This window comes from Camelina sativa, chromosome 17, assembly GCF_030686135.1.
Source record: "Camelina sativa cultivar CO46 ecotype springtype chromosome 17, ASM3068613v1".
Lineage (NCBI taxonomy): Eukaryota > Viridiplantae > Streptophyta > Magnoliopsida > Brassicales > Brassicaceae > Camelina > Camelina sativa.
In genome coordinates this window covers 17,503,073-17,515,852 of record NC_141896.1, presented here as the reverse complement: position 1 = coordinate 17,515,852, position 12,780 = coordinate 17,503,073, and the positions used below count along the sequence as shown (strand labels likewise).

The 12,780-nt window shown below is 35.4% G+C and overlaps 4 protein-coding genes across 6 annotated transcripts; 1 reads left to right on the top strand and 3 right to left on the bottom strand.

Annotated features, from left to right (window-relative positions):
* Positions 1-4,106: 4,106 nt before the first annotated feature.
* On the bottom strand, positions 4,107-6,887 carry LOC104757002 (uncharacterized). Of its 3 annotated transcripts, none has more exons than XM_010479687.3 (6): positions 6,461-6,880; positions 6,154-6,320; positions 5,759-6,067; positions 5,412-5,675; positions 4,919-5,303; positions 4,107-4,789 (listed from the first exon to the last, which is right to left on the bottom strand). In XM_010479687.3, exons 1-5 carry the CDS (start codon positions 6,783-6,785, stop codon positions 4,929-4,931), a joined length of 1,440 nt encoding a protein of 479 aa, XP_010477989.1. In that variant the 5' UTR covers positions 6,786-6,880; the 3' UTR covers positions 4,107-4,789; positions 4,919-4,928. The 3 variants fall into 3 exon arrangements, with proteins under 3 accessions (XP_010477989.1, XP_010477990.1, XP_010477988.1); XM_010479688.3 differs by having other exon boundaries at positions 4,107-4,783; positions 6,461-6,872; XM_010479686.3 differs by lacking the exon at positions 4,107-4,789 and having other exon boundaries at positions 4,812-5,303; positions 6,461-6,887.
* Positions 4,385-4,715, top strand: LOC109129829 (uncharacterized). The gene has a single exon (XM_019238658.2). The coding sequence runs from the start codon at positions 4,385-4,387 to the stop codon at positions 4,601-4,603; it is 219 nt and encodes a 72-aa protein (XP_019094203.1). The 3' UTR covers positions 4,604-4,715.
* Positions 6,888-7,207: 320 nt separating the features above from the next.
* LOC104757001 (putative calcium-binding protein CML25) lies at positions 7,208-8,367 on the bottom strand. The gene has a single exon (XM_010479685.2). The coding sequence runs from the start codon at positions 8,094-8,096 to the stop codon at positions 7,533-7,535; it is 564 nt and encodes a 187-aa protein (XP_010477987.1). The 5' UTR covers positions 8,097-8,367; the 3' UTR covers positions 7,208-7,532.
* Positions 8,368-9,253: 886 nt separating this feature from the next.
* LOC104757000 (zinc finger protein 7) lies at positions 9,254-10,678 on the bottom strand. The gene is made up of 2 exons (XM_010479684.3): positions 10,322-10,678; positions 9,254-10,014 (listed from the first exon to the last, which is right to left on the bottom strand). The coding sequence occupies exon 2, from the start codon at positions 9,986-9,988 to the stop codon at positions 9,383-9,385; it is 606 nt and encodes a 201-aa protein (XP_010477986.1). The 5' UTR covers positions 9,989-10,014; positions 10,322-10,678; the 3' UTR covers positions 9,254-9,382.
* Between the last annotated feature and the right edge of the window lie 2,102 nt (positions 10,679-12,780).

Sequence of the window (12,780 nt, the reverse complement as noted above, 5' to 3'; positions counted from 1 at the left end):
GATTTGCTTATTTAGGGTTTGTATTTTGTATATATCTTTAATCTGTAAACCAAAGTCACGTGGATTTGTCTCAACTAGGGCTCTTTCTTCATGGTGTAGCCTCTTTAGGGTTTTCATACTGTAGCTCGATTGTGACTAATGACCCTTTGTGTTTACGGAAATTAATCTGCGCCACTAATTTCATATCGTTTCTTTTGTCAATTAATTTAATTTCCCATTTACATCTAAATCATCATAAGTCTCTTCCACAATCTCCATCAACTAATTTATTTCGGTAGAGTTTCTTAACCGATTAAAGTAATGGGATGTTCACCTCCTCTACTATTCGAACCCTAAATATAAGGGTTTGCACACAATTATCACGTACGTTAATTTTGTTAAAGATTCTATTATCTATCACGTAATTCTCGCCATATATCGCCTTGGATCAGTCGTAGAAAATGTCTGAATATTTTTCTTTGTGTTATAGCGATTTCAATAATTTTATAGTTGCGTGTTATGATTTTATTTCATTTAGGCTGTTTGGTGAAAAATTATAAAGATTGGAAAAAAAACTCTGGTTAACAGATAAACTATATATGTTAATCTAAATAAAACATTGGCAAAATTATGTCTAAGAAATTCTAGAGGTTGAAGAAACAGAGGTTGTGAATTCCCTGGGGAAAAATTGATTGTGAACACCACCAATCTCAGTTCACATGCATCGAAATCACTTAAAGAAAAAGTGAGAAATTTGTGGCAAGGCTTAAAACGATTACTTTCAGCCTTATAGTTTGGTGGCAAGAAGCCAAAACTTCATAAACTCAAAAGTCAATCACATATAAGAAGAACAAAATTAGGTTAGACGGTTCGTATACAGGATGAGATTCAAGAAGGTAGGTTTTTGGTTCGTCGAAATGAGACTTAGGCCTTGAATGGCATCAGATTTTATATCAGATTTTGGCTTTTGATTATGCAAAAACTATTTTTTCAGCCATTCATGAATTTTAAAAAATAGATTTCCTAAATATCAGGGAAACCAGATTTTGCTAGATTTTACCAATTCCTTCATAGAATCTAAAAACCACATTTTGTGGGTTTTTAGGAAAAAATATTACGTGACTATTTTTTCTAATAAAAAAACTATAATTAATTCAATTAAGCCTTTTTAAAAAATAATTATATACAAAAACCAAAAACTAATCAAGTTACCATTCAAGTTTTTACAAAAACTAAAATCTACACCAAAAATCAAAAACTCAAAAAACCAAAAACTTAAAGCCAAAAACAAAAAACTAAAAACTAAAACCATTTAAAAACTACAAAACATTCAAGGCCTTAATATTCTAATATCTAAGCGGTTATACGACCATACATGGACGGTCAATTTGTCAGAGGAGAAAACGTTCAAGCTATTAAAAAGTAATCCTATATTTCTATTTTGATATGAATGTTTTCTGTCCTTTTCAAATTCAAATAAACTTTTATTAAGTATTATTATTATTATACTATAGCTTTCAAATTTTTTGGTGTAATTCACTATAGATGATAATTTTTTATATTTTTGGTCACAGAAGAAATGTAAATGTGAGTTTGAAAGAAACATGCATAAATGTCCACAGTTCTCGACAATATATAGTTTGTTTACATTCAGATGAAATGAAATTTATAACTAAGGTTTGATCAGTTGAAATGGCTAGGAACAAAAGAAGAAAATGGAAGGCAAAAATGAAGGGGCAAAGCTAGGAAAATAGGTTACATGCAATGGTACGACATTAAAGTTGATACCAGAATTGTCGCCTCTCTTCTAAACGCGTGGGTTTTTTCTCTGCACAATGCCTCCCTCTCTCTCTCTTTCTCTCACTCTCTGACTATATAAAACAATAGTATATTTTATGTTTGACTTTTTTCTCACACGAACGCGATCATGTTATATATAATGTGATATCGATCGGCAATAATTAGACCCGAAACTACTGTAGACAAATACACTATATGGAAAATGTTTGTAGCTACGCAAATTAAGGTCATGTATATGTGATAGTATTAGCTAACATCTCAAATAAAAGTACATGTTTATAGATATGTATATGCCAAATATGTATAGCAAATATCTCAAATTAAGGTGGGATATGTTCTTCAAGCCACGGTCCATGCCATAGCGTGTGAGAAACCAGAGAAGGTATGGTGAAATTGCAAAGTCCCAGTAGTCAACCTCTATCGAACTTATTGAATAGTGTGCAACCGACTATACTCACTCCAGAAACGAGGTTCGAAGAAGAAGCAAGATGACTAAGCCTAATCTCTTTTTGTTTGTTTCGTGGTCATAATATATAAGAATAATTTGCTCTATTTCTCCAAATTGTTCTGGTTAATTAGTTCTTACGTTTTGGCTAAAGAGAATTTAATTAATATAAACGTAAAACGTTGTATTGAACGTAAACAATTTTTTTATGTTGAATTAGTGACTTGAATAAATAAAGATCCCGGACCGTATAGGTTATTTGTTAGTGAATTACATCAACTTAGAGCTGATCAAATGAACTTTTTGTGTTCGTCTAGTCGTCTTGATGAATCTTGTAGTTAGTTGTTATGATTTAATACGATACAATTATACGATTACCCTGGAAATAATTAGTTTGCCAGAAAGATATGGATATTAAAAGCACAGATTTTGTAAGATTTTGGTCCCCTCTTAATCGTACACCATATCTAAATTATGACCTAAATTAACCTACACCAATTTTTACCAATTTACGCATGTATGTGTAACCCATTCATAGTTGCTTTCACGTGATCGATCTTTCATCTCTTTTAACTTAATAGTTCAAGGGCCAAAAGAGGTTTCGAAAAGAGGTTCACATCATAATTTTCTTTTTTCCCCACAATTGATTAAGTACCATCATTTGATTTATTTCAGAGACCGTTGCCGGTTGTACTACAAATATTAAACTATGGAAGCCATAAAAAAAAAAATCAACTGTTGAACTGAGAGTTACTTCAGACCTCTTCTGAACAACTTGTCCCCTATGTTTATAAAGCTACCTTATCAATAGCTAGATACACACATTTGGAATTTATTTTTTGTCGTCATTTGGAAATCTAATACTACTAACATTATTTTTGGCAGAGTAAAATCCCCTGCAGCAAGAACAAATAATTTTAAGAACTCTAGAGCAAGACAATTGAAAAACATTGCTTTTTACTTTTTCTTTCAAATATAATTATTATTTTAAATTCATTGAACTAGAACTTGTTAGGTAATGCATTCACTTTTGATATAAGAGTTCAATTTTGAAGATCTTTCTTTTGGTCATTAGAGTAACAATGGAAACACAAACATCAAATGTTTTATTTTCCGGTCTAAGTAAATCATCGAAGCAAAAGATGGAAACTGATAAGACCCGCCGCCGAATCTAGAATCGTATGTTTGACCGTAAATCGAACGGCTGCGATTTTCTACATGGGAAAGAACAAAACAAAACAAAAGATCCACGTGGACTTTGTGTCTATCACATCTGAGTTTGATGTACTGTGGGTCCCATTGAGCGTGGGATTTGATCTGAGTTCTGAAGTAATCAGAGTTTTCTCTTTTCTTACTTTGATTTGAAGCTCTGTCCAAATTTGACACTCCCAAGTCCCCAACCTTGGATGCGGTTTTGATCTCCTACGGTCCATAGTTTTGGTTTTGTTGATATCAATTTGAAATTGATTTCGATGGTATATATTCCAACTTAATCTAAATTGGATTATTTACAACAACAGCAAGTATTGTTCTTATATAAGAACCGGTTTTGGTTTAATTTGAGCAATTGAGCTAAGAATAAATCCCAATTAGAGAGAATCATCTAAGTTGACCAACGAGTAAATAAGTCCCACAATAGTCTTCTCCCGTCAAACCAAAGCAACTCATACGGAAAAAGTAGCTTCTAAACATTGGAACCTCACCGAAAAGAAGGTCAAATGAAATCTTCAAGAGTCATGGTCTTCGGTTAAAGAAAGAATTGCGTACCAGTAATCATCACAAGTGTCATAGCTTTATTGCCGACACGTAACCACAAAACTCACCTAACACCGACCCTCTTTTTCATGCTGTTTACAAGGAGAATGATATGACTCTTCTTTGCTTTTAGATACCTCACCACCATTACAAATTCTTTAATTATCATTTTCATATGTATATATTATTGACACACAAAGAGAGAGGGAGATGTGTAAGAGACTAATTTGGCGTTGCCCACCAACCTAACTTCCCTTCTACTTCATCAACAACTCGTGTCCACTTTTCTCACACAAACTTTGGTTCAAGATTATAATTATAAACACGCCTCCCGCGTGAATAGAAAACGCAAACATCACAAAAACATCATAAGAAGAACTCTTCTGGCTTCACTACCACTTTTCCATGGACAATAAGGCCAATCATGTACATGATGGGCATGAGATTGATCCTCCTATCCATAGCCAAGTCGTGAAGATCAAGAGAGAGTTTGAGAAGATACAACACCCGTCTCTAAGGCAGGCTGAGATGCCAAGGGTGCTTCGCGAGAGCGTGAGTCCACGGCGTTCTCGTTCTCCCTTGGGCTTAGGAGAGAGAGAAAGACCCATCTCCGTTGGGAATTGATAACAAAGAGAGAGAGGGAGAGATAGAGATAGGTGATCCTCTGTGTATTAGGGTTTCTCTTTTATCTTTCAATGTAAATATCTCTGGTGAATATGATGAGTTTCCTGTGAAATATCCCGACACGACATATCTTTTGCCTCTAATCCAATATCCCTTCTCTAGTTCATAGATTCATGTAATCTAATCCTTCAGGGGGTAAACCAGCTAGTTCTTAGAGAAATCTTGATTGCTATATATGTTTTTTAAAATGAATAACCTTAAACAGATTCATCTTGGAAACTGACGTTTGAAACAAGCCAAGCCTAGAGAACTTACAGTATGGTTCTTATGCAGCATTCGGTGTCTCCTTAGACGATAACGCCTTAACTCTTCTCGTGAGGTCTTTCATGACATCTATGATCACTGACTTCTTCTGGATTCGGTACTTGATACTCAATTCTGCTGTGGCTGAGACACCTTGTTCGATTATAGCCTCATCTTCCATTATCTTTGTCGGAAAGTGGCTCAATGCAATCACACAGAGGGCAATTACAGTGCGCAAAACGGCCATCTCGTTTGCAATTCCAAGAGGAGCTGTGGAGGACAAAGATTTGAGCGTGTCTAAGTCATGCTTCTCAACTTCCACCAAATCACCACAAAGCAGTATCCTTATGGCTGCCAATAGTCGTCCCTCTACTGGCTCTGGGCCTCCTATGGTTACCTAGTATAAGAAGAAAAACATTAGAGAGATGGGTGAGTTCCATCATTTGATTCAAGGGAGTAAAGACTACTTAATATATCAAGTTAGTGAGAATGACGGTTTGAAGACCTTCAGATTTGGTATTTCTCCGGCCAAATTTAACTGGGAAAGCAGCTGACGTTGCCATGGAGCTGGTGAAGAGAACTTTGGGGAAGAAACACCAGCCGCCATGCTTGCAGCGTCCATAAGCTGTTCATCGTATTTAAGCTCAATGGTGTCGTACGGATTTGATTCAATGACAAATCCGTAGTCCAAAAGGAAAAAATCGTTACTAAGGCAACCATAATTGAGTAGCAAAGGATCGTTTTCTCTGACTTCAGTCTCTGCAACAACCTGATACACAACAAAAGAAGAAACATCAATTACAAACAGTCAAACAAAAGCCACTATATAAAACAGAGATCTAACACACAAACCTTAACTAAGGTATTTGAGTCAGCTCCGTTCTGTTCTTGAATGATCCGAACATTCGGTTTAAAGCTGTGGTTGCACATATCAATCAAAGGAAGCATCATGGGGACATGATCAGAAGATCCTCCACCTTGAAGCTTTTTATTACCATGTAACCTAAACGCTCTAGTTGAAACAGCTGACATGGTCCATCCGAGAGCGGATGCATTAACATCTTGTCCACTGAAAGGATGATCACTACTAGCCTTAACATCTTCAAGAGTACGTCTAATCTCTTGCTCAAACTCAAGAAGAAACCGGCATCTTTTATTGACCTGGTCACAAAAGAACACAACAAATCTGCATCACCTGATGAAATGAGACTCAATCTCGATAACTCCAGCAGTTACTTTTATCTAACCTGGTAAAGAAGAGGAGCATATTGCAAGTTCTTGATATCTTCACCGGGAAAGAATATAGGAACAGTATAAGTTTCCGGGAGATTACTAATGTATGGCCACCAGAATGAATCACCATTGGCTCTTTCTTGCAACAATCTCAATCCCAATTTCATTGCCCATAGTTCTTCTGCCAAACAATTTCTCTAAATCAGTAACTCTTACAAAATCAACCAAATTTCGGAAACTTGATTACCAGAATCATCCTATAAGCTAAGGTTTAAGATTCAAAACGAAGTAGCATAATATTGGAACGGAGGAAGCACTAACCGGGAACTCGACGGGCCAAAGCGGTGAGGAGAGAGGAAGAAGACGATGACGCATCGTCTGATTCGAAGCGTAAGGGAATGTGAGGAGGAAGAGAGATTAGGTCGGTGCCTTGAGGGATTCGCTCGGTGGAAATGAGGCCGATACCAAATTGAGTCTCCTGAGAGAGCTTAACTGCGTGGTGAACGAAGCCGCCTTCTCTTTTGATCCAACGGACGAGGTCTGGTGGATGAGGAGCCAGTCGTGATGGCTGAGACGCGGCTAAACATGTGAAGGGGCGAATTTGAGCTGCCAGAGAAGCCATCGCCATTTTCGAATTGGCGGCCATGAGTCACTTCGAACAGAGCTGACCCGGTTCAGTGTTGTTGCTCGAGCTCTGAGGATGAAGATCCGGATCGGGTTTAGTTTTTTATTCGGGTCGGGTTAGATTGCTGGGTACCTTCCGATTTCGTTTTAAATGGGCTTTTTTTTTACTTTGTTATTTCATCACCAATATGACTTTTACTAAGTATATAAAGTTAACAAAAATAAAAATTATAAGATTTATGTTTATTTTATTTTATTTTTGTCTTGGTCTATGCACAATGCACCACTACAAAGCAAATTTTATATCTGAACCAAAAATAAAGTGAGTTATTATTCTCTAACCATTCAAAACATTTGTGAAAAACTGAAAGAAGAATATGAAACAGTCTCTTTGCAAGTTCAAAAGTCAAAATTAATAAATTGTAGGTGTAAAGGAAGGTGAAAGAATCAAATTAGCCTCTAACATAGGCCTTATGGTTATTATTTATTCACATACATAAATTTCACAGTATATGCATTCAAAATATCCAATTCCAAAATCAGAACTGAATACAAAACAAAACAAAACAAAACAAAAAAAAAAGTTATAAATAAAGAAATCACGTACGTTAGCTTAAAAGGGAAAAACACAAATCCCAAAGAACAAAACAAACAAAAAAAATTATTGAAACAATGTGTGTGGAGATTAAACAATGAGTACAAAACGAAGAAGATTGGAACAAATTAAGAAACCAGTTTCGGTGCGTCAGAGAGGAACAAATTAAAAACTCTACCTCTGAGCACCACCACCCATGACGTTATCACGTCTAGATCCCAAAGTCATCATAATCTTAAACTCTTCGAAATCAATCGTACCATCACCATCCTTATCAACACCACCAATCATCTTCCTACACTCAGCGATAGAACATTCATCACCAAGACTCCTCAAAACCTCATGCAACTCCTCAGCCGAGATCGAACCGTTTCCATCGATATCGTAAACCGAGAAGGCATCTTTCAGATTCTCCAACACGTCGTTCTGATCCATACCTTTGGTGTTCAGCTCAACGAACTCTTCGAAGTTTATGTAACCGTCACCTTTACGATCAATCTCGTTTATGGCTTTCTCTAACTCTTCTTCTGGTACCTCGTGACCTAGGCTCTTCATTATTGCACCTAGCTCCTTTGACGAGATCTTCCCGTCTCCGTTCACGTCGAACTTTTTGAAGACAGCTTCGAGTTCCCTGATCTCTGTTTTGCCCGAACGTGCTTTTTGGAGGTAAGGTGAATCCGCTCCGATGCCGCCATTGGAAGATGATGAACCACCACCGTTGGATCCTTTGTTGAACATTGTGTTATACTTTGTTTCCAAAATCCTCAAAAATGAGAAAAAAAAAGAGAATCGAATGTAGAGAGATATCCGTATTTGTGTGATTCTCAATAGGAATGCGGATGATTCTCTTAATCGCTAGCTAATTTTGGGTTTTTTTATCAACTAAATCTGGAATTGTTCCTTAAAACTCTCTATCTCTCAGTTTATGTAAATCCATAATTAAAAACTGGATAGCAATTAAATTAATATTTGATTTTTTTTTTTTTGTGTGTGTGTTATGCGTAAGTACTGCTCTTCCAATATCGACCGCTTCTCTTGCTGTATATAGTTAAAATTTAACAAGTGGATAATGGATAAAAGATTTTGTATAATCATTTAATTTCTGTCATTTGAATTGTTAAAACATCATAATCACAACTTTAGAATTATCATTCCAAAGTCAAAATTTTATCATTTGTATTTAAATATGCAATTGGGTATGTAAGGACAAAAATAATATACACTATATGTTGATTACTTGCATTTATTAACACAAAATAGTGATTTGGAATATCATCAATCAACTTCGTCCCTAATGTCTCCATAAATCTCGGCACAATCTTATGGATGAAACCTTCTTTTGGACATCGCTATCTTTAGAAATCTTGTAAATTTTACGGATTGCTACTACTAAAAAAATAAGATATCTATAGATACTCCGTATTTTGATTTTATCACATCATCCTATAATTGTTTTTGAGTTTTCCATACTTCGAAACTTGTAATATTATTGAAAAGTCTAAACCGAAGGTTTGACATGTTTGGCTCTAGTTACCGCCTTTACCTATACACTTGACGATCACACTCCATAATATTGCATATGTTGTTCATAAACTGAATCATCAGTATGTGTTCTCTTCTTTTTCAACGCAAATAGAGTACGGTGATAATACACAAAACAATATGAAAATAAAAAACCTAATAGCTCACGCAACCGTTTTGATAGTGTCTGATCTAAATTAAATCTTCATGTAGATTTGTCTCTATTCGGAGAAGACTTGAAAATAGTTTCAAGAAGTTCTTCATATCTCATAAGATGAACATCGACTAAACATCCTTAATTATTATTTTTCACTTCATAGATGATTTCACGTACGGTGGGGAGCTCGTATGAATGAAACAATGACACAATTATGTAATGAATAACCTCATATTATAACAAAAGAGTTTATCATAAATCTTCTATCAACTGTCTCCAACTTATCTTCGGCTATTTGTCTAACAATAGAAAAAGAAAACAAGAGAGATCATAATCGTCTTAATCCTCAAAGTCTTAAGGTAAGATCTGGATTTGAGTTATTATTATCTACACCTCCATTTGCCGCAACCGAGTTCAGATCAAAACCTGACTCTTTGACAGCCACCACCACCGGAGCCTCAGCTTCCTCAACGACCTGACGGAAGCTCCCTGGCCAAAAGAAGTCGCCACCGCCATCATCATAGTCAAAGAACAATGGCACGTTGTTTCCAAAATACCCTTGTTGATGAAACCTAGAAACAAGAGGCTGAGGCTGGGATAAAGTGTGGTGAAGTAGAGCGGAGTGAGCTTGCATCCCGAGGGAAGAAGAAGTGTACGTGTAAGGCCTGTGATGGTGGCCAAACATTCTTCCCATGTGCATTGCTCGTTTGGCCATTGTTCGTTCACGCTTGTGAGCGTTCTGGTGACCTCCAAGAGCTTGAGAGCTATAGAACTTGCGTCTGCAGTAGTTGCAAGAGAAGACTCTCGGGTTTGCCTCACACTTTGTGCTCCTTGTGTCATCGGTGAAACTATGGTTGAGCTTGAGATCTAGTGAGACAGGGTTGGATTCTTGATTTGATGAGGTTTCTCCTCCTATGGCTGGTTCTCGCGAGGCATCATCAGATTCAGTCATTTAGTCGAAACTTCTAGTCTTTTAACCTGAAATCATATTAAAGTCAAAGCCGATATCAAAAGACAACAATCTATGAATCTAAAAATTGTGCAAAGAAGAAACGGTAGGTAAAGTCTTAAAACAGAGTAACCACTTAGTTCAAAACCTCAATACATAGTTCTTGAATTCGGACAAGAATCATTTAAGTTCGAAGCATAAAGACGACCAATCAAAATAAAGCTTGTGAGATTAAACTAGAAGGAAGAGAGAAGAAGATCGAAGGCAGCAATTAAGTTTAATAAACAAGAATCAAAGATCAGAGAGAGAGAGATGTTTAGAGAGTACTGTGCTTACGAAAGTAGGAGATTAGTTGAGATCTGGGGGAGAGACAGCCGACAGAAACTGAAGTGGTTGACTTGAAAGCTATGAGGCAGGAAGAAGAAGAATCTAGTTATAAGAAAAGTGGTACTTCTTGTGTATACCAAAAATGGGTCAATTCAGATGTAAGAAAAAATATAAAGACAGAGAAGAGATAGGATTGGTGAAGAAGAGCATAAGAATAAGAGGTACTGAAGGAATGAGAAAGAGAGAGAGAGAGAGAGAGAGAGAGAGAGAGAGAGGTATGTTTTTAAACAAATGTGGAAACGCAAATGTTGGAGAGATGGGAGATGGTGTCTAGTGGAAACACATGGGGGAATAAAAGTGTCTGCCAGTTAGACTTAGACCTCTGTTTTTTTCCAATACTTCAACGATTTTTCTTTCTTTAGGGGCACACTTAGCCAGGTGTAGTACTTTATTTTATCCTAAGTTAATCAAGTAAACAAATAATCAATTTATCTAAAGAATATTTTGTATTATTATTTTACAACAGTGTTTGTAAAGGTGTAGCCGTATAGGCTGTTGGTATGCACGTCGAAAGTAGTGTTTTATACTTTTATTATTATGCGTTCATTCTGATGTGCTATAGGCAAACTTTTTTTTTTCATTTTTAAAGGGTAGCTTTATAGGCAAACTTTGTCATAATCACTTTTAAAAGTTCACAAAAACCTTTGAAGTTTTCAAAACTTTTAAAAGTTACAGTTCATAATTGTCACAAAGATTGGATCGACGAGTCACTTTGGACCATATATAGTTGAACCATCAATAATGCGAGTCTTTAATTAGCATCCATGATCCATGATTTCTCCTAAAGTTATATTTTAAACAGAACCCGAATCGAATGATTCATTTTTTTTTTTGGTGTCAAAATCCAATGATTCATATGTACCAACTTGTGTTCAAAAACTTGTAACATAATGTTTCCAGAATATCTCTTTGGTATGGGATGAGTTTTGATCGAAAAAATAATATGATGTTACATCTAGATATCAACTTTTACTTCTTACAAGTCAGTAAAAAATAAAATAAAATTATTAGTCTTGGTGCTAGTTGAAGAGTAATGATCTTTTCTAAAAAAATTGCATGAGAGATGAGATGTTTAAAATCAATTATACAGAAGAAATAAAGAACAAACAAATGTAATACTAGTATAATCTTACATATTGTATTCTTCAATTATTGATCTAACTAGCTCAACAGAGTTCATCATTTAATTTGGAGATTTTCATGAACTAACTAATAATTGAACTCGGACACTTAAGTTAAGATATAAAACGAATTGAACGCAATGAATTTGATAATGTTGCATGGAGCCCATAACATTCATTCCCCCGGCTTCACCTTTTCTTTAAGATGTGGACATTTTTTTGCTGTGTTTTCTCTGATATTTCACATGTGATTTTAAAGTCTCTGCTTTCTTTGTCTCATATCTATCTAACTTTTTTTTTTTTTTTTTGCAAAGTTAAAAAAAAAAACACATTTTTGTCATACTGTGTGGTTTGTTACCAATCACTCGTGCGGTACAAACGAAGGTGTGAAGGTTTTTGTTCTATGATAACGTTGTTCCTAAAATCAACCAAATACTTTTACACGTAAACAAATTTAGCAATCAAATTTTATTTTTTTTGTTACTAGTCGCTAAATTTTGTCATAATCCCTAAACTTTGTTAACGAAAATTACGGTTGAACCAACGACTGTAAAATAACCAAATTTAGTCGTTGCCATTGATTGCTAACAACTACCAAACCAAAACTTAACTTTTTACCAAAAAAAAAAAAACCACAAAACCAAAAAAGAAAAAAATGTATTGTTGGTCACTGTTATTGTTGCTAGGGGACTACAAAACGTACCTGACCAACGATCTTTTTCATTACTTTATTTTTCCATCGGATTAATCTCTATACAAAGAGGCGATTGTGTGTGTGTGGAGCAAACAATTCAATTCAGGGAAAATCAATCTTGGGATCGTGGCAAAAGACAAAGAGATAATGGTGTCTCCATAATATTATCTTTTTTTTTTTGTGTGTGTGTGTGTGTTGATGCATTGAGTGATTATGACATGTGCCCACTTTTGTTTCATTTCCATCCCAACTTGTCTGTGGGCCTTTGGGTCCACTTCAATTCATTAGCTTTTCCCCGTCACATTTCACAGATGATTGTTCTATCGTTTCTATGTTGCTGCTTGATATTTTTATGATTAAAAACTATTTTCCTGGGGGTAATAAGAAGTTGAACAATCGAATGATTTTAGAAAAAGAAAAAAAAAAACAATAATGGACTGCTGCTACTATGAAAAATGGAGCTAAAAATTGGTGCATTCACACCATAAAGTAGTAGTGAGTTTCAATTGAATCTTATATTGTTGATACTTAGTACAATATGATGTGGTCGATTAATTATTTAGAGCAGTTTAGATCGAATTCTGCCAAAATTC

Excerpts from the sequence above, each read along its gene's own strand:
- LOC104757002 (XM_010479686.3), bottom strand. The coding sequence starts at position 6,785 with ATGGCCGCCAATTCGAAAATGGCGATGGCTTCTCTGGCAGCTCAAATT. Across the intron at positions 6,321-6,460 it reads TTTGGCCCGTCGAGTTCCCG|AAGAACTATGGGCAATGAAA; the intron begins GTTAGTGCTTCC and ends ATTGTTTGGCAG. Across the intron at positions 5,676-5,758 it reads ACTCAAATACCTTAGTTAAG|GTTGTTGCAGAGACTGAAGT; the intron begins GTTTGTGTGTTA and ends GTTGTGTATCAG.
- LOC109129829 (XM_019238658.2), top strand. The coding sequence starts at position 4,385 with ATGGACAATAAGGCCAATCATGTACATGATGGGCATGAGATTGATCCT.
- LOC104757001 (XM_010479685.2), bottom strand. The coding sequence starts at position 8,096 with ATGTTCAACAAAGGATCCAACGGTGGTGGTTCATCATCTTCCAATGGC.
- LOC104757000 (XM_010479684.3), bottom strand. The coding sequence starts at position 9,988 with ATGACTGAATCTGATGATGCCTCGCGAGAACCAGCCATAGGAGGAGAA.